This window comes from Dermochelys coriacea, chromosome 2 (assembly GCF_009764565.3).
Source record: "Dermochelys coriacea isolate rDerCor1 chromosome 2, rDerCor1.pri.v4, whole genome shotgun sequence".
NCBI classification, from domain to species: Eukaryota; Metazoa; Chordata; order Testudines; family Dermochelyidae; genus Dermochelys; species Dermochelys coriacea.
This window is the reverse complement of record NC_050069.1, coordinates 138158781-138179821: the sequence shown is the minus strand read 5'-3', so window position 1 is coordinate 138179821 and position 21041 is coordinate 138158781. Positions and strand designations below refer to the sequence as shown.

Genomic DNA, 21041 nt, shown 5'->3' with positions numbered 1-21041 from the left:
GGGTCCATTTTGTCCTCTGAAACACAGGTATTATTATTGCCTCTGTCTCAGAGGGGTGTTGTGAGGCAAGTGCTTCAGGATAACTGGAGGGAAAACACTATGTACAGAAAGCGAAAGGTGGGGTTCTAAATTCCAAAATGTCACAAGTCAGGCGCACAAGAGGTGAAAATAGTGACATTCACTAGTACAGTAACATTCCTCTCAAAGACAGAAGGTGATATTCCTTTTCGAGAAGAGGGGGAAGGGACATTTGACCAAGGCTCCACCTCACATATATTTACATAGAGGAAAACTAAGGCACTAGGAAGTTAAGTCACTTGGCCCAAGCTCACAAAATCAATGGCACAGCTGGGAACAGAACCTAGAATTCCTGTGCCCTAGTTCAGAACACTTAGTTAGTACTGTCTATGAGAAAGTGACAAAAGCAAAGGCCAGTTCCCTTGTAGAGTGTTTACCTGTTGACCCAAGCTCTCTGCTCACTACTGATAGGAGAAGCCACTGTCAGTATGAGGCAGGCCACTTGTGTTCCCAACATTCTGCTGTTGAGCACATGTGGCTTAATGTCTGTCTGTTGCATCTGAAGAAGTGGGTTTTTTACCCATGAAAGCTTATGCCCAAATAAAACTGTTAGTCTTTAAGCTGCTACCGGACTCCTCGTTGTTTTTGTGGATACAGACTAACATGGCTACCCCTCTGATACTTGTCTTTTCAAGACAGTCATATGATTCATGCAGGATGTTTTGGATGAGTTAAACCTAAGATGCCCTCAGCCCCAATACAAAACAAGCTGAAGCATCTGTTCCTTATCTGTTTCTCAGCAGGTTGCCCAGTCCTTATTGAAAACAGTTGTAAAACTCCCATCCAAAACCCACTCATATCACTGATTCAGCTGAATCAGGCATATTAATAGAGCAAGATTATGAGGGTGGTGTATATAGAAAACTGGTTTAGTTGCTCTCAAACATTTTACCTATATTTAATCTTTTAGCTGAAAATAAACTGACAGGCAAAACTACTGTTGGTTGTGCCATTACCACATTGGCCGGTGAAGAGATCCTTTCAGATTCATTGGACTTGTAATAATTATACCTGTCAGGCAAATGTGATCATCCAGTTGTTACCTCATTATACTTCAAAAATAAAGTACTTCATCTGAAAACTGTGTAGGTCAAAAATACTGGAGGAGATGCGACATTATACCATGCACATCATAAAAATATTAGGGTAAACAGAAATTTGTTGTAAAACTACAAGCCAAGAATAGCTTTGGATAGAAGATTTTTCTTTAATTTTTAGTGAGCAAGAAAAAGATTAACTACAACAGAGAGACAAAGCTCTCTATTTACCCATGTGTTGAGTACAGCATGGGCTAAGGAAGTGTGAATTTTTTTGCTCTGCCGATGTGCCTCAATCTGTTCTTAACTTCTATCAATGAGCTTGTAGTTCAAAAGCTTTTAGGTAGATTCTGATTTCATAATTTTTGATAAAAGCAAAAGTGGTAAAAACGTGCAGGGCTTTTTGATTTTTTGCCTGTAATGGAAAATTCTAAATTAAAAAAAAAAAAGAAAAAAGCAGCAAGGATTCTTTTCTCTACACTCTCCCACCACAATTGTGTTTAGCTAATTAGATGATTGATGCTGTACTACTTCTAACTGGAGTTATGTATCAAATACCTTGTGCATACCCTGAAAACGTATCTGTAAGGGTTCAATCCTGCAGACACACTTATGCATGTGAGAAACCATACTCACATGAGGATTCCCATTGGCCCTGATCCTGCAAACACTCCTACCTATGCATAACTTTTTTCATGCGAGTCCTCACTGAAATCAATGGAACTAGCCATGCGAGTTAAGTTAAGCATAAGGGTATGTAGGACTGAGGCCACAGAGATGCATGAATTCTCCACATGAGTAAAGTTTTTCACTTGCTTAAAACTTTTGCAAATTCAAGTCTGTACTTTGAATGTGCATGTGTGTTTGTGTCGGTGGAGGAGAAAACCCATCTCCATCCAGTTAAGTGAATATTTTATTCAGGATAAAAATAAAGCCAGCACTTTTTTGCCCACCTTCCACATAGTCTTTACTCAAAAATTGTGTTTTCTACACAACTTGTCACCTTACATAAGTAGTTATCCATGTTTGTCATGGTCACTGGATTCTACACAACCAGTTTCCTACCTGTTTCCGACAGACATAGCAAGCTGCTATTGCAACCATGGTAGATTCTCCTACAAAACCAGCTAGAAGTGATCCTACTCCTAGGGTGGCTCCATGGACCCTGAGAATGACAAAAAAGAAAAGGTAGGATTTAAAAAAAAAAAGAAAGAAAATTACACTTTCAGTAAAATATTGAACCAATGTATTTTAATGAACAATTTCTACATAAGGCATAAGGGGGCAGATATTTAATATTTTATGGGGGGAAAAAATCCAGGCACTGGTAGAGAGAATAATTGATATATTATAGAAACATTTGCTTCCTAAATAGTTTCATTATTTACTATAATCTGTTATTGCCTGAAAACAAGAGGAAACCCATTGTGAATCAAATTCTGCCCCAAGACAAGCTAAATATAGAATTTAATTGAGAATGATAGCTCTGTTGTAGACAATACGTTTTTTTTTTTAAAAAAAGTCTACAGAAAAAAAAGATACCATTCCCTATATACCTATTGCATAGATTTTTTCAGAAAAGTAAAGTAATTTCTGTGTAATTCTGATAAGTTTTCATAGCATCCCGTGGGTATGGGTTTCATCTCTATTAACAGCTGTAGAATTTTCAACAAGGGCTAATAGTTACATGCCTAGCTAGAGACAGGAGGTGGCTGGAACTTTGGAAGTGATCATTTACAGGAGTTTGAAATTATTTTGGTTTTATTTTAGTCTCTGCCTTTGGTGAAGACAAAGAGTTAAATAAGGGCAGCTATTAAGTGAAATGGGCTGGGGGGGGGGGAGAAGGAGAGTGACTCCATTAGAGCTGTGGTGAGTGGAGTAATTTACCCCAAGTAAGGCAGCACAATGAGACTAGTGATGAGGACAATGATGCGCAGCACTGAGCTGGGTGCCAATACAAATGTCTTCTTCAGTGTCATGAGCCAGCCAGTCAAGTGTGCTCTAACTGTGACTGTCAGAAAAAAGGAAGAAAAAACAATCAAAATATGCAGTAGAAAATGAAGGAAGAGAGTTTTTTCATGTTAATAATGACACAGACCTCCTTTGTAAAGTGCTTTTCGAGCTACTGGTGAAAAGCGCTATTGAAGAGCGAGGTTTTATTATAAATACTATTTATTTAGAGTTTAGCATAAAAAAATACAAACACCATGGCCCTTGTTTACAGTTGCTTTGCCTACAGTGAAACTGCCTTAACTGCAAACTAGACTGGAAGTCCAGAATTGTTTTAGTGCTTTTAATTGTGTAAAAAAGCAGTCTGAGGTACAGCAAACTTCCCGCAGTGTGAAACTGGCTTGTCAAAAACATTTCAAAAGAAGATAGTTTGACTCCATTAAAATAAAAAACAAAATAAAAATGTAGGTGCGACAGTAATACAAATACATCTTAAACACCTCTTCCATATGGTAGGTGCATTCTCCTCACTAAAAATACATAACTCCTTTTAAGGTCAGGAAGAAAGGATACCTAGATGTGTCAAGTGGGGAATAGACTCCTGAAACAGAACTTCACATTTGGAGACTATAATCCTTACAGAGCTGTGCTCTTAGATATATATTGATCTATACAAAGAATATCTAAGACTCTATACAATGTAGCAGTAACACATGTAGGTAATAATATTTACATCAGCATTTTAATATTTGAGGGAAATATTTTGGCTAGTAGTGTAATAAACATCCATATAATACAAAGGAGAGCATTCCATTTTATTGTTTGCATAACAGTAGGACTTGTAGGCCCTGTTCAGTATCAAGGTGTGTTGATATTGTGTAGTTGTCCAAGATGTTGTACAAACACACAGTTAACTACAGTTGGGCAGAAACACACAGTGCACAATGCACATTCTCAGGCACCTAGAACAGATACATGTCAGCTTTTAGTTTTCCCATTTAAGAAATGTATATATGCTAAATTTGTCTGTCTACTGACAGACCCTTTATATGACATTTATACCTTGAGCCACATTCAGCCCTAGTGTCAACTGGTCTGTATTTTTACCTGGAACTGGGAAAAAGGAGAAGATGCGCAAAGGAATGACACACAGTTCTGCAAAGGCAAAATCGACTCCAATTATGTCAACTAAAATCTTCTCTGATGCATTCGGAGTCCAAAACATCAAAAAACAGAGCTGGAAAAGAGAACCACATAAACAAAATTAGGAAGAGTTTGCATAGCAAAGCAAGGAAGGAGAAGGAGAGAGACAGGAGTTCAGCTGCTAATCTAGAGCCTTAACTGATCATGCAAGTATTTCCTGTATTAAATGGAGGAAAATGATAGGTGCAGTACAATAATATTTGGCATTTCTACAGCATTCAAAGATCTGTAGTATCCATGGATCACAGAGCAGGTTATAAACATTAATGAATTAAGCCTCATCCCTGTAAGACTGGCATATATTATTGGTACAGATGGGTAAACAGAGATACAGGAAGGTTAAGTAATCTGCTCAAGATCACATGAAGAATTGATAACCTAGAACTTGCCAGTTCTGACTCCTAGCTACATCCTTTAACTACTAGCCTACATTACTGCCTCTTCACATACAAGCCCAAGAAAGAAATAGTACACCAGGCAAATATCAAGATCCAGCAGGTTATGAATCAGTCATAAATTAATAATTGATGCACAGGAAAATTTAATACAATGTAACTTTACTATGTTTGGATTCTAGAATTCCTGGCTTCTTTCACATGTAAAGGGCTAGCCAGATGCTAAACTAAGTAGAAATTGGGGAGAAGAGGTTGTGAGAGGTCTTCCAAGGAATCTTTCCCCTTACCACAAGTCAGTACAATCCCTGCACTTGGTGAAGTGCTGAACATTTACAGCTCCCACTGACTTCAAACCAAGTTGTGGGTGCTTAGTGGCTCTGAACACCCAAATGTTTTTATCACAAAGCGTACAGCAGAGTAACAAAAAGAAAATAGATTAAGATCTTGAAAACTTTGACTTTCCCTGAAATAAATCAAAACGACAGCCTTGGAAAAGAAAACGCTATCAGAAGTTCTTCCTGAAGACACTGAGGAATTATATTCTTTTGTTTTGAGGACTGCGTTCATATAACCCTCCTGAAGGACGATGGATGCGATGTCACATGGCTCTTAAGTATCTGAATGCAGTAAATTCCTAGCTACCTCCTCCTTTAACTACAGGAGTTGGGGGTGGGTGGGGCTCAATTCATTAATGTTTATAACCTTTTGTTAGATCCCTGGATGCTACAGATCTTTAAAAGCTGTAGAAATGCCAAATATTATTGTACTGCACCTATCTCCTTCCTCTATTCCAAATGCAACAGTAAAGAGTATAAATATAGTGCATGTCTTCTGAGTTTGCCCACAAACACACACAGATGTACGTGCACTCACAACAGTCACTTAGGAGTAGCAGAACAGTTGTATACACAGAGATGCTGCCATCAGTATAATGGTAGTAATCCCTAAGACAGCTCAAGAACCCCCAGCACATAGCATTCCTATAGTGTCTGTCTGCAGCTTGTTACATACATTAGGATGATCAAGCATGATTTAAGAACTTGAGTCTACCGTAGATAAGAGTGCCAATGTTCAGAAGCACAAACACAGATTTGAATAGCTTAGATTTGAAATTGCCTCCAAGAAAGATTTAACTTTTCTGCTGCTGATACCAGTACTTTAAAAAAGTCATAGAAATGTGTCTGCTTTTATCCTGTACAAAGCATCAACGCATGCTGGATAGCCACGGTAGCCTGGCAGCCATAATGCCTCATACGGTGAACTTGTCAGATATTATCATGCAAGAACTTTTATGGTTAGCTCGGATTTGAATGGAAAATGTTAAAGAAAATGCACCGTGTTTTAAGAAGTGGTGTGGTGGCTCAATACATGATGCTCTTCCCTCTCAGCAAGCATTAAACCATTGCCCCAGCGCAGTGGTGGGAACTCTGTGCAGTTAGCTGTTCTATCTTTGGGATGAGATACAAAACAAAAAAGTCCTTACTGGCAATATTTTAAAGATCTCAGGGCACTTTCTCCATACGTAGGGACAGCAGCCCTGATGTTCACACCATTGTTTAACTCTGGTGTGTTTCTCACACCGTGTAATTTAATTTGTTTTTGTTGTTAAAAATAAAGTTAGTTATTTTCACCTTCCACAAGAAAATGGATGCTGAGAGAGTGATTATAAATAAAACAAACCATAACTAGAAGCCTTAAAACATGCCAGTCTGTCAGATTGCAAGACAATAGAACTGAATTTACTTTTCAATAAATCAGAATCTAATGATGCCCTCAGCATCTAATTGACTCTTTTTTAATCTATGGTGAGATTTCATGGCCCTTAGCAGTTCTCCAGTTATATGACCCACAAGTTCTTACATATATTTGCAGTGAAACTCTGGCTCCATTGAAGTCAACAGTCAAACTCCCATTGACTTTTATGGGGCCAGTATTTCACCCTTGTTCTCTAGTTGCGTACCAGTGATTGTCTTTTCTAATTAACATGCAAACAGACACTCTTTGATCGACAACACCAAGTAAATAGAGCCCTGCACAGATACAAAATTTACTTCCACAGATAGGATATACATTTTGTATCCATGCAGGGCTCTACAAATAAGTCACTTTACCCTGTGTTACACAGAGAGGCACCTTCCTGACAGCTTAGAGGCGTGAACAAAACCACTTACTTCAGTCTGCTGATTTAGCTTTATTTCTTCTTCTCATGGACAGGAACTAAGGGTGGGATTAATTTAAGCAGCCTAAACCTCAGACTTAGGTGCCTAAATTTGGAATTTAGGCAGCTGAATTCAAGTTTTAGGCTCTATTGTGATTCACAAAACTCCTGCCAAACACTGTAAAGCACCTAAACTCTGAGCCTAAATTTTCAGGGTAAAAATTTCCTAGATGCCTAAGTTTCTGCCTCTGAGCATGTGCATTGCTGCCTCACTCTTATAGTCCAGAGGCTTGTCTCCCTCCCAGAGTGATCCACTAACCAAAGGAAGATAGGCAGGCAAACACTTATTTCACCTGTGGGACCTGATCCAGTAGGCATGCTTAGCGGCTGCCTACTGGATTGGGGCCCATTCACAATCTTGGAGTGGGGTAGTAGCCTTATAACTTTTAGACCAGTGGTTAGAGCACTCACCTGGGATGCAGGTTCAATTAACCACCTCTGCCTGAGGGGAAGAAAGGATTTGAACAGGGGACTCCACTCTGTCAAGACAGTGCTCTAACCACTGACCTATGGGATATTCCGATGTGCAGCTGCCTCAGTCTCTCCTGAGGAAGCACTTGTACTGTGGATAAGAGTCACTGGATTAGAGAGAGCGAATGAGTCTGTAGCCTGGTGGTTAGGACACCCACCTGGGAGGTGGGAAACCCTGGGTCCGGTACCTCTGCTCCAAAGGCTCTCTAATTATTTATCCACAGTGGAACAGCTTCAACAGGAGAGACTGAGATAGAAGATCCCTGTTCAAATCTCCTTTTCCCCTCAGGCAGAGGAGAGAAATTGAACCTACATGTCTTACATCCCAGGTGAATGCTCTAAACCACTGAGCTAAGAGTTATAAGATAGGCATCACCATCGCTCTTCAGGCTGTTTTATGTGGAGTGAGGCAGGTGTCTCATTCTCACAACAACCAACTTAGGTGCCTAAGTCACCTGACTCCAGGAGAGGGTTCCCAGCTCTGCCTTCCTGCAGCCTGGACTTAGCCACTAAACTCTGTGAATTGATGGGGTAGGACAAACCCCTCTCATCAGCATCTCCCTCTGGCTAACTTAAGCAACTCTCCACCTAGCATTCTGGCTTTTGTGGATGGCATTCTAATGCACCTCTCTCCCCATCCACTGTAGAGGGAGATTAAGTGCCGAACTCAGGCTTTGAGGATCTCAGCGTTTGTGATTTTCTAGGTGCCTAAAAGTTGGGCATTGCGATGCTCAGTGTCCCAATGCCTAAGCTGATTTGCATTGCACAGTACAGATATTAATAGCTGCATAGTGACTGTATGAATTCCTGCACTGTGGCCGTCATTATTAGCCAGAGTGCTGTGATGGGCATTCTGTACAGTTTTTGAGAAACAGCATAAAGTTGCTATGCAGGAGAACTTTCTGATTGACTTACCTATAAAGCCTAATGGAGAAAATAACTTAGGGCAAACACAAGCACAATCAAACCTTTTATTTTATTGCCTGTGCTCAGACACCCACACTGAAGTGAAATAGGCATAAAGTGAATTGTTCTTTATCTTTGAAAAGTCAAAGTTTGACCAGTGAAGTTTTAATTGCACTAACTTCAATGCACTTTTCTTCACAGATAGCTGGTCACCTTGAAGATGACCTTGCTATTAGAAAACCAGGGACTGAACCACAGAGAACATGCATAGATAATGGAAGTCAAAGTTCTAACTTTTTCTTTAATGTTCCTTTCAAAATTACAGTAATTTTATTATGTGTAATAAACAAAGTATGAAGTGATAAAACACTGAAATAAGTTCAATGAATTTTTTCCAGTAAAAGTTCTCTTTTAATCAGAAACACACTATTCACGGCAAGCAATTTATCTGTATAAACATATATTTATTACTTTCATGGTTAAAGAGAACAATTTAAAACCACCTGCATTTTGAGGATGACAAAAGCTGTAATTTTAATGGCAGTGTAATATATAGCTAAAACTGCACTATTCTGTGAAAAATTAAGCAAACACTGTTTACCCTGACACCTTCAAAAATTTAACAGTGTAATTCCCCAAAGATATAAAGAGCAATTTCCACTTTCTGAATGAAACAGGGATTTTTCTGTCATACATTTTTTAATCATTTGGGAAATCTGTCATCCTTGTATTCAAAAGTGACACTGAGTGTAATTTCAATGCGGTGTCCTGGTTTAAGAGCTCAGGAACACATCTAAGACAAAGGAAAACTACTTTCACAGATTTAGCAAATTATAAAGAAAGAATTTTATCATTCTTGTATTGCACATCAGTGTCAGCTACTGTACTGCACAGCATAATACCGTTCCTGCAAGATTGGTACATCATTCTCTATGCTATACTGAACAGCAACACTGGCATATTACCGGGACAAAATATATGCTACTATACATTAAAGAACAGCTCGTTCTCTCTCTGAAAGTGTCACAAACTGTATCCTAATATGGCTAAGAGGAGAAAATCTTTTTTTTCCCCTTTAGTTCCAGAATTACTGTAGATTAGTTCAAAACTATTGTGCTCAGGGTTCAGTTTTGCTCCCATTGAAGTTAATGAAAGTTTTGCTGTTGACTATAATGAGGATCAGGACTAGAAGCCCTATGCTGCATATACCTAGGGGCATGCTTACATAACTACTGTAAGAAGTTCAATTTAAATCAATTCATGGTGGAAAGTTAAATCAACTATTCACAGTAGTATATTTAAGCATCGTCTTAAGTGTTTGCAGGATGAGGGTCGAAAGCAGTAAAGATCTAAAGAACTCAAACTTCTCTAATAATTATGCCCTACCATGCAGGCTGGCTTCCTGGATTTTTAGCTTTGCAAAACCAAAGCTAAATGTTTATTATATTTGCTATATGCCCACAGCATGCCAAGTGACATGCAGAACACAGGGGAAAATAGTCCCTTCCCTGTGGAGCTTGCATTCTAAATAGACAGACACAACAACTGGAAACTTGCATCATTGTAGGCCATTGGGGAAGGTTTGTGTGTGTAATGTGTCTGTTTCAACAACTGTGGTATACGTCTTTATCCGACCATATCTTTATTAGGCAGAGATCCTTATAAATATGTGTGGTGACTGCCATTCAGTGTAATATGTGTATGCAGTAGGGGATGCTGTGAATCACTAAGCACAGGGTGAAACTTGCTGAGGCTGAGAGCTTAGTGATATTGGAGTAAGGCCTTTGTTTGTGGAATTTAAGCACCAGCTTGAATTTTGTTACCTTATGGTAGGTAGTGTGGCAAGGTAGCGCCTCGTCATGCCAGACTTGGCACTTCACCCTCTGGAGGTGGTGGGGCCTGGAGTAAAATCAGCCCCACTCTGGACAGTGTGTGTGTTCCACCTCTGTTTATTTACCAATATTGCCAAGGGAGGCAACCCAAGGAATGCTCCTCCTCCAAACAAAAACAGATTTAGAAATTCAAAACAAAGGGGAATAACTTTCCTTGCCCCCTTGCTGTGGGGTGTTGTCCTGTTGGCTTCTCTGTCTTGCCAGAGCTTCAATAGGTACACAAGGTAGATCTGCTCCTGCTTCTGATGTTTGGGCTGTTGAATTTTATAGTCAACTTACCCAATGGCTTCTACTACTTCATATGGCCAGGAGCTTGCTTTCAGCTGTGGACACTACCAACACAACCCGATCTCCCATCTGAAATTTCTGAACCTTTGCTCAGCGATTATAATAGGTCTGCTGGGTCTCTTGTGCTATTTCCAGGTTCTCGCTCTGTGGAGGTGACTTGGGCTATTCAGTTCTGTATCTGTGTCACATGCGCAATGATGTTCCTCCCTGGTTTAGCTGTTCTTTCTAGGCTTCCTTGGCCATGTCCAGTAAGCCACGGGGGTGACCACTATACCGCAGATCAAAGGGGGGAAAACCCAGTAAAAGTTTGGAGAACCTCCCTTATAGCAAATATCAGTAAGATAGTAAGGTATTCCAATTTTTCCATTCTGGCTCACCAATTTCCGTATCATGTTCTTCAGTGTCCTATTAAAGTGTTTGACGAGGCCGTCAGTCTGTGGATGGTAGACTGAGGTTCACAGGCCCATATGAGGAGCATTGCACACATCTTTCATCAATTTTGACAAAAAGGGGATTTCTTACTCTGTCAAGATCTCTTTGGGTATCCCAACCTTAGAGAAAATTTGAATCAACTCCTTCACTATCATCTTGGACATTGAGTTTCGTAGGGGTATGGGTTCTGAGTATTGGGTGGCATAGTCCAGAACAAGCAGCACACTCTGATGGCCCCAGGCCACCTCCTCCAGTGGGCCTATCAGGTCTACGGCTACCCTCTCAAACACAACTTCAGTAATTGGTAGAGGTACTAAAGAGGCCCTCAAGTGTGATCGTGAGCCATGTAATTGGCATTCTGGACAGCAGGTACAATATTGTCAGATCTCCATATAAACTCCTGGCCAAAAGAATCTCTGTAGGATTCGATCGAGGATGTTATTTACCCCTAGATGTCTTCTGAACAAATGACAATGAGCTAGGTCCAACAGTGCCCTCTCGTATCTTCGAGGTACCAGGAGCTGCTCCACTTCTTGGTCTTGTATTTGGTCTACTCTATATAATAGGTCCCTTTTTATCATGAAGTATGACCCTGGGCTTTTCGTTTTCCCCTCCACTGGGACCCCATTTACCTCAACTATTTCTTTCTAATGTTGTGGTACAGTGGATCACTGGCTTGGTTCTGCCCAAAATTCTTAAATGAGAGACCAATATATTCAAGTTCAAGGGGACCCATTTCTGTTGCACCTCCAGGATTGGTCTCAGCAGAACGGGGTCTAGCTTCTGGCTCGTCAACTATCCGAATCACTCCTCTCTCACTTGTGGGACAAAACTGCTTACCCTTGAGTGCAACCTTTTGGTTCTGGGCCAAGATCCTGGTCCCCAACCTTTTGTCCTTCCTCCTTTCTCACCTAGCTTTCTAGGGCTTCCCAGTTGCAGAGAAGAGTCCTGGGCTAATTCAGAGAAACTGGGAGAGGGCTATCTACTGGGGCCTGATTATCAATCCTGGAATCACTACCCTCCTCTGACTCATCCACCAGGGGTAGGTTTTCAAACCTTGTGAAATCTCATCATATGAGGACCAGATATGGGCATTTAGGGATCATCCCTGCCATCACCCTGGTAATGTTCCCCTGAACCTCAATTTGCACAGGGATGGTTGGACAGTAATTGACAGCCACATGTACACAGGTTATTCCTGTGCATTTGGCCTGAGAAAGCTGGTTCCACCCCACTAGTTTCCAGAGTCCACTAATGGAATGGTCTCTATGCCATTCATCCTAACTGGCTGCATGTATCTATGTGGGGTCATCATGACTCCCACAAGGTTGATCAAGCCACATGGATCTTCATGATAACCCAGGTTGCACTGCACGGGCTCCTCAACGTTAGGACATTGGGCTGCTATATGCCCTAATTCCTGACAGACATAACACCTATATCCCGCTCAGGGCATCCCACTATTTTTTGGCTATTGAGTCTTACCCCATGACCCTCCCCCAGTTCCCCAAGTCCCTTTGCAGCCTCAGGTTGCTCTTCAGCATCCTTCCTCCGCAATATAGTTCTGCCCAACCTTTCAGAAGTCTGGGCCTTTGGGAAGTTGGGGGAGGGGGAGGACTTAATGGACATGAAACTTTCTCGGACCACCAACTGCCTGTCTACAAGGGCAACTAAATCGTAAGAGGAGGGGTCATATTGGCTAATCCATCCCTCGTAGGTCTGGTGCTAGTCATCTCATGAACTTGTCCAACACTAAAAGACTTCTATAATCCTCTGTTCAGCGGATCTCGGGGCACACTCACTTCCGCAATAGATGCATCAAGTCAAAGAGTTGTGACCTCAGTGCTTTGCCATCCCGGAACCTTTACACATGGAACCCCTGGGCCCTTATAGTTATCATCACCCTGGACTTTGCCAGGATTTCAGCCTTCAGCTGGGAGTAATCTGTAGCAGCTTCCATTGCCATGTTGTAGTAGGCCTTCTGGGCCTCTTCACACAGGAAAGATGCGAAGATGCTGGCCCACTGGTCTCGGGGCCAGGCTTTACATAGGGCCATTCTTTCAAAGGTTAGAAGGTATGCCTCCATGTCATCTTCCATAGTCATCTTTTGTAGGTAACTGCTGCCCCTTAGAAATCGTGTCCCATAGTGGCCATGTATCAGAGCAGTCAGGGCCTTTAGTTGGTTCAAGACCTCCTGCAGAGTGGCTTGATCCTAGGCTGCCTGGCTCATCAGCAGTTGATTCATTTCCTGTCATAGCTGTACCAACTCCCGTTGGGTGGCCATCTGTACCCAGATAGCCTCTTATTGTGCTGCTGTGGCTTCCACCAGCACCCTCCCTATATCATCCACTTTGAGGGTAATATACCTTGCCGCAAGATCGTTCACTGTGCCAACAACCCCATTGCTGACATGAAGTGTGGCAAGGCACCTCCTCCATCCCACCAGACTTAGCACTTCCCCCTCTACTGGCTGCAGGACCTGAAGCAAGTCAGCCACACTCTGGACAGCGTGTGTCTTCCCCATCTGTTCATTTATCAGGCCCAAGGAATGTTCTTCCACCAAACAAAAAGAAACAAATTTACAAACACAAACACCCTTTCTCTGCCCCCTGGCTGTGTGTGTGTGTGTGGGGGGGGGGGGCGTGTCTGTCCTTCCTCTAAGCAGGCACTCCATTTTGGTTATTTCCCCTGTAGGGAGCAGAGCAGCCTCTCATCCTGGAGAAGCCTACCTCCCTGCTGCCACTCAGCTTGCAGCAGACGGTCTCTCCCCGACTCCCACCCCACCCCTCCTACAGCAGAGAAAGTCTCAAAATACAAGTGCTTACTCAAACTACTCAATCCCTTCTCTCAGATAAAGTAAATGCATTTGACCTTGAATTTAACCACTGATGTATGAAACAACTCCAGTACAAAAATGTTGCTGAGATTTCATTTGAGAACTTGGATGAATGAAGTCACTGGTTTCCAAGAATCTCTAGCACAGAGAACGTTTTATAGATATCATACCTAGAAACTATTCTAATGTACTTAGTGTGCACCAGCAGGTGTTATTTGTCTTGAGAGACCCATAAGTAATAAATTATAGCGAAAAGCTAACCAAGATAACTGCCATGTTTATATGTAGCTTTTGTACATCCATGGATAAACACGAGAATTTTCCAGGAAATGGCAAAGGACAAGTAGATTGGGCTATAATATAATCTCCAATCAGAAAACCCCCCAACCAGTTGACAAAGCTACAACATGACTCATAATTTCTCAAACATTTGCATGACCCAATATCATTCATGTTTTCTAACTCAGAGCACAAGACACAACAACAAAAGATGGTACGTGCACTCCATCACTTAGCACATCATTGCTATTGTCTTTCCACTGCATCAATGGAGCCTAATGTCTTATTATTTCATTAGGAAAGAGCCATCAAAAGGTGACTTAGATTACCAGAGTTTCATGTCTGGCAAATTTAGACTATGGATGTGTTCAGATTCTGATGCTCATTTTAAAAATTAGGGCCTGACAAAGAGGTTAATATCTGTCATGACCCAGAAACGTAGTTGTTTAATGGGCGTAGCCTTCTAATAACAGTGGAGATGAATTGTACTTGATACATTTGGGGAAAGTCTGGAGTGATCTCAAGATGAAGCTGTCTAGTATTTTTTTTTTCCCCACCAAATGCATCCGATGAAGTGAGCTGTAGCTCACGAAAGCTTATGCTCTAATAAATTTGTTAGTCTCTAAGGTGCCACAAGTACTCCTTTTCTGTCTAGTATAGGTATTCTCTTGTACAGTCTCTCTCTACACTTGTATAGAATAATCCAAACACATAACTAAAAATAGGTTAAAGACCCAAAGTCATCTAAGGAATGCAACAAATCCACAAGATGTCCTTTAGTTTTATATTTTGTTTGGATTACTGATTAGCCATAAGTGATGTAAAATAATATTCAGCCAGTTTCCTGTTGGCTGGATAACTAAGTGGTCTCTTTTTCACATAAAATAAATTCCAAGTCACTCCATCCCCTTTCGAGAAATTGACATCACACATGAAAGAGGGGCTGAAGGGGAGAGTGGGTGTGACTTTTTTTTTTTTTTTTTAAAAGGTTGTTCTAGTTGCAGAGTCTGTCAGTCACTCAAATGTGCATCTTGCTCTAAGTTGCATAAGTATGAAGATCTGAATTTGACCCTTTGTCTGATATCCATCTATGCAAGATGTCTGGAGAGCACTGTAATCTTAGAGAATCCCTCTATATTTTTGTCAGCTATATAGCCAGTGTGAAGCAGCCAGCTTCAATGACCTTTGAAACTTTAAGCCTCCTTCAAATGCCAATGTGGTGGTAATATGGTTTATATCTTATAAATGCCCATCTTAAAGTGGAAAGAAATAAGCAGTTTTTACTTGCAGTTTCAATCTAAGTAAAACAATGGTGAGCAATAATGCACCTTTAATACCGCAACATTACTCATATTTGCTGTTATTAAGTCAGATATTCTGATTCCATTTTCACCCTGTAATTAGGGACACTGGTGGAACCTTAAGCATAGCTCTACAGTTACACCAATATTAAAAATATTCCCTACTGCCTGCTAAAATGTTCATGGTACTGTGCAATCACCGCTAATAAACAGGTTAATAACCACCATTTTATAAGCAATTCTCATGCATGATTTCTTTTAAGGGAAAGGACTCTAAATATGAAGATAACAGTGGTACTAATTTAGCAAAACTGAAAAATGATTTTGTATATTGCCACGGGCCAATACTTTCTAAACTCTAGGAGCTATCACATCAAGGGCTACTGACATGAAATGTGGTGGTGGTATCCCAGCAGGAATACCCATCAGGAAGAGGTTCAAGAAGATCTCAAACCAAAGCCCTACATTAAGGGCTTTTACATATTAAGAAGAGGTTGTTTTTTTTTGTTTCTTTTTTTTTTTTTTTTTTTTTTTTAAAAAAGGCAGTCCACTACTTTATGTGTCAGTCATTTCTATGAACAGAAGGGAAAAGGATTCCCCCAATCTCGTGTTATGTTTTGAAATAGGCCTTATATGCATTACCCCATTTGAGATGGGGCAGAATATTGGGACCTTAGGCCATATAAGAAATATGTAGAATAAGTCAAAAAACATGCACGTTTGCAACAGAAAGACCAGAATAAGATGCTAGTGTGTCTATGTCCATGTACAATATCGTGAACAGTCATGAAGTTAATATTTTATATCAATGGATAATTTCCCTGCCCTGCAAAAAGTTTGCCCATATATCTGAGTAGTCTTAGGATCTCTCTTCACTAAGTGCTGAGTTAAGGAAAAAATAACTGTCAAATACAAAAGTTTTCAAGCAGTAGGGGGAACCAAACAATGCAGGAATGCTCTATGTGGCATCACTTTTCCCTTTCAAAGTAGTGGTTTTCACGTTCATAGATTCTTCTCCTTCTCTGACTTTGCTCATATTGCACTGCTACATAAGAGGAAGATCACTGGCAAAACTAAAGCTGGGTCTAGCAGTTGTACAGTAACTTTATTTGTTAGCATTAGCATGGTCAAAAATGATGTTACTGCATATTCTTTCCATGCAATTACTACCGAATATATTTAAGCCTTGTGATTACTCCTGGGCTGGTTCACTAACTGTTGGAGACACACATGAATGCTGCGTGTGGGTTGGGGTTTTTTTGTTTTTTGTTTTTAAAAAGGGTGAAGCTTATCCAGGCTCTTCTTATAAAAGCTTGAATAAGCTGAAGGTGGTGGACATGAGATCTCTTTGAAAGCTCTCAATTTCAGAATTTAGTCACTGAAACTGTAGTTCACAGTGCTCCTGAAGTTTTCTAAGTATTCTAACTACAGCCTTCAAATCAGCCCAGCAGTAACGTGTGGGATTTACTCCAACGTCACCCTTCACCATTATGGTGTTTGAGCAGATATATGCTACAATGAAAATGTCTGATCCTCCATTTTCCTCTTGTTATACTCACTCACACATAATGGATCTTTTTGTGCAGAATCAGACAATGAGACCTCAATCTTTACCTCTCTGGACAAAACAGAATCTCCTTGTTCACAGACAAAGGGTCATGGATGGCACACAACCATCAGCTCTCTGATATTAGGATTTTGGCAAGTCCACCAGTGTTGGTCAAACTTCTTATCGACCAGGCAGGAGATCTGTGTTTGAGATGCCTTTTGGAAACCTGATAGTTAATATTTACTACAGTAAGAACTAAAAACAAAACCAAGAAGGGGCGGTGAAGGGAGAAGCCTTGTTTGAGTGAATACTTTTGGCACCACATCATTTTCAAAACTGCTATTCTGTTCAGCACAGGATAGGAAAATAAGATGGGGAAAACAAGCTGAGCCTCTGCAGGGGTGTTGCACCGTTCTAGAACTGGACCCTTCCTGGAGTTGACAGAATGTTTCAAAAAGTAGGTCAGTGAGAGCACAGAGCTTGCCCTAGCAGTCAAGGCCTGGTTGTGAAACAAATGAATTATGCAAGTTCCAGTTATAATGTATAACTTAGCATCTCCGTGGCATAACGAGGTTCTGACTAAGGCCCTGACTGAAGTAAGATGCCAGAGTTGACCCATATTATTTTTAAGTTCATTTCTCTGCCTTTGTAATATTGCTTGTTAGAGAGAGCGGTTGGGTTTGTCCGTGAGGTAGAGTCAGATTATAGGCAAGCTGAGCAGATTGGTTTGGGTGTTCGGTGAGAAGTGATGAGTTGGCTGAAGTAAATATTCCGTATCTGTGCCGTCCCTATTAATTCTGGCCTCTTTCCCATAAGGAAAAAAATGAAAGGTAAAGGGAATGTGTAAAATTTCTTCACAAAGTGAAATGTATCAGTTCACGATGTATGCAGTTGAGGTTTGACCTTTTGACTGCTCTATGTCTCTCATTGGACATCACTAAGTATTGGCAACAAAGCTTATCCCATGCACACCACCCTTCATTTTGCTTCTTTAAACATGAGGGAAAATATTTCTGCAATGCAACCTAACTGGACAGCAGTGATACAGAGACTAAACAGAATATTTAGATCCTTAGGAATTAACAGTATTGCATTGTTCTTGTCACCCAGTTTCTAACTCAGCCAGACTTCACCTACTTGGTACTAGGAGCAGACAAAGCAGACACAGGAAACAAGTATTGCCTACTCCTGACTGAAACACATGTGGCTATTCCAATTTTGAAGATCTTCAGCACTTCCTGGGGAGAGGGAAACTGTTTAAGCTGGTACAAGGTGGTGTAATTCTTTTCAAGTATGAAGAAAGGAAAACATACTGAATATCATGGCTAACTTTGTAAAGGTGAAACCTACAGGAGTGTCCCACGGTTAGCCGAGGAAGAAACATTGCTTGAAACTAATAAAGCTAGACTGGATGAAGCACTGGAAAACATATTATAAAGAAGAGGAACCATGCTATGGTAGAACATTGGTGTAGAAGTGACGATGGGGCTAGACAGTGATATTTAAAAAACAAAACAAAACAAAAAACCCTTGTTATGTTCAGTGACCTTCTGAAGAAGCGCATTTCGATTATTTCTCTACTCTGAACAGTGCATAATCAGAACAACTATGCGGACATTTCTAAACATACACCAGAAATCACAATCCTTTTAGTCAAACTCCAGGCTTTTTTCTTAAACAATAAAATAAATAAAAATCATATAAAAGCTTGCTTTAATTGCAGGAGTGTAATCCATTTAAAGGAGTTGACTTTCAAATAATCCTTCATCAGTGAAAACAACAGGCTGGAACCATAATGCTGCAAATCTGGCTCATCTCCCAGGTCACTAATTCAACAAACATCTCAGTATGTCAGCGATAGTGCTGCCATTTAAAAAAAGAATCTCTTTACCTCTCTGTTCCTGTATTTAGGATTTGATTTTTCAAGATTTATCCATTCTGTATATCATCTGAGAATATTAAGGATTAGCAGAAACACAGATGGATAAACTATTATGAAGTAATATTCCTGCACAAAGTAGGTTGTAATTTTTCCTGCTAGTTTTTATACTATTGTTAACCTATTTATCCTACTTTAATGAATGTTAAATCAGACTGCACAATGCATTCCAGCCCTTCTTGTATAAAGACTACAAAGTACCTGGAATGCCAGCAGGTGATGTTAAAATACCAAACCATATGTGCTTAATGTTCTGCACCCAATGAGTCATGTCATCTGATACATGAATTATAAAAACTAAATGCTGCTTATATAGAATCAGACTGTAGAGATGGCAAAGATCTATTAGATGCCACACTTGATGACCTGTCTCCTAGATGCGTGTGGTTAATAAAATCCTCATTGCACATATTCCCAGCAAGTCACATGGCATGAAAATGTTGAGGTATTAAAAAGTAAGGCACCTCATGACTTGTAAAGAGGCTGTCTCCACGAATCCAACACACACAATCACTGCTCTTCACACAGTATTCTAGATCACCACCATCCTTGGTGTAAAAACTTCTATCTTAATACTTGTTTATCTTTGTCTTTAGTTGATTTGCTTAGGAATTTGTCACTATGGCTCAAAGACCTTTTGTGTAACCCTCCCTCTGCTCTTCGCTATCCCTTCAGTATCTACTACATTAAATTTTCCCTCTGCTGCCCAGAGGAGTACAAATCTTCACCTGAAAGTGACTAGTGATTTCTGGGTGGCCAACTTGAGTCACCTTTAAAAGGGCTGTAATTTTAGAGGGTGGGGTATTCAGCACTCAACGTAAATCGAGTCTCTAAGTAGGGTGCCAAAAAATTGAGGCATCAACTCACCAGCCACTACTGAAAATGCTGTCCTTAATTTTTTTTAAACCTCTCTACCAGTTTAACCCTAGGCTTGTTCTTGCTTCAACTGAGGTGGGCACTGTCCCTCTCTCTCAAACCCAGCATGGCTGCAGTGATTAAATGACCACTTCTGGACTCCAGGGGAAGAGGTGGTGCTTGTATGAAGGGAAGGGAAACTCTAGCTCTCTCAGTTCCAGCCCTGGTGGTACCCAGGTGCACTGGAACTGCTATGGAGAAGGCAGAAGCTTGTCCCAGCCAGTGGGGAAGTGAAATAGGCTGAGGGCCAGGACTCCCCATGGAGCTCTTGTTCCTCTGACTCTGTTGGGCCTGTCAGGACCTGAAAGTCACTCTCTACCTTCAGTTTGGGTCAGTATGTCCACAACCTGATCAGCTACATGCCCACAAATCAATTCATTCTCCTCACTGGAATGTGTTGAAGTAGGAGCTATTGTTATTACTATTTTTGGATTTCTTTGACAGCTGACATACTAATGCTGACTTCAGGAAACAGGATGGTGGGAGCTGTGCTTATCCTCTTTAGGGAGAAAATGATTATATGGTATTTTTAATCAAAGAACAATTATCTTAACTATGGGTCAAATTCTAGCCTTAGTTACCTCTGTGCTTCCTCAGTGGCTTCAGCAGAGTTGCTCAGGGGTAGCTAAGGGCATAATTTGGTTTGCTGTCAGGTTCTGACTGGAATCTGCTGTCCCTCAAGCTTGAAATATGATGCCTTGATGTATAGTTTCCACAGGCATATACCTTATAAACTGCATAGTGCTTTAGACAGTTAGATGTTTTAGTTCAATATATAGATGCACATTAATGCTAAACCGCAGTCTGTGTGTGAATCTGTTCTTGGACACAATCCAACTGAGAAACAGCAAAACTAATTTAAATGCTGGGGATGACACTAGAGACAGCTGTGCAGGAGACCAGCTTTGGAGCTGCCAAGAGAAACTAGCCACTCTCTTAGACTGCTCTTATGATCTTCCACTCTATGGGACCTCTTTTGCTCTCTTGCATCTAATAAGTATTTTGTGAATGAATTCAAGGGTGCCTCAGGGTTCTTCACTACACAATAAATATAATCTCAATTAATGGTAAGGGGGGCATAGCATAGCAAGATGGCAAAATATCTTACTACAGAGTTTTAAAGAACTCCCTCTACCCTTGCCAGATTTGATGGAAGATATTGGTTTGTCTAAACATCTGGAAATATCAGACATGAACTTATAGCTCCACTGACTCTTATTCATAGAATTCAGAGCAAGTAGGCTAACAGGTAGGCTAGTATGAGCGATGTCATGGTATTTTTCCTAAACTCCCGACCACAAATTGGACAAAAGATGGGTATATGGGAACTGAGCAGCCTTCAGTGCCCAATA

General features: G+C 40.6%; 1 protein-coding gene across 2 annotated transcripts in view; it reads right to left on the bottom strand.

Moving 5' to 3' along the window:
• ANKH (ANKH inorganic pyrophosphate transport regulator) overlaps positions 1 to 21041 on the bottom strand; it is a 141014-nt gene that overhangs the window by 1372 nt on the left and 118601 nt on the right. For both annotated transcript variants that reach the window (XM_038391352.2, XM_038391351.2), the window contains exons 10-12: positions 4173 to 4302; positions 3003 to 3126; positions 2181 to 2280 (exon numbers count right to left, since the gene is read on the bottom strand). In XM_038391352.2, coding sequence (XP_038247280.1) covers positions 2181 to 2280; positions 3003 to 3126; positions 4173 to 4302 — 354 coding nt within the window. The remainder of the gene's footprint in view (positions 1 to 2180; positions 2281 to 3002; positions 3127 to 4172; positions 4303 to 21041) is intronic.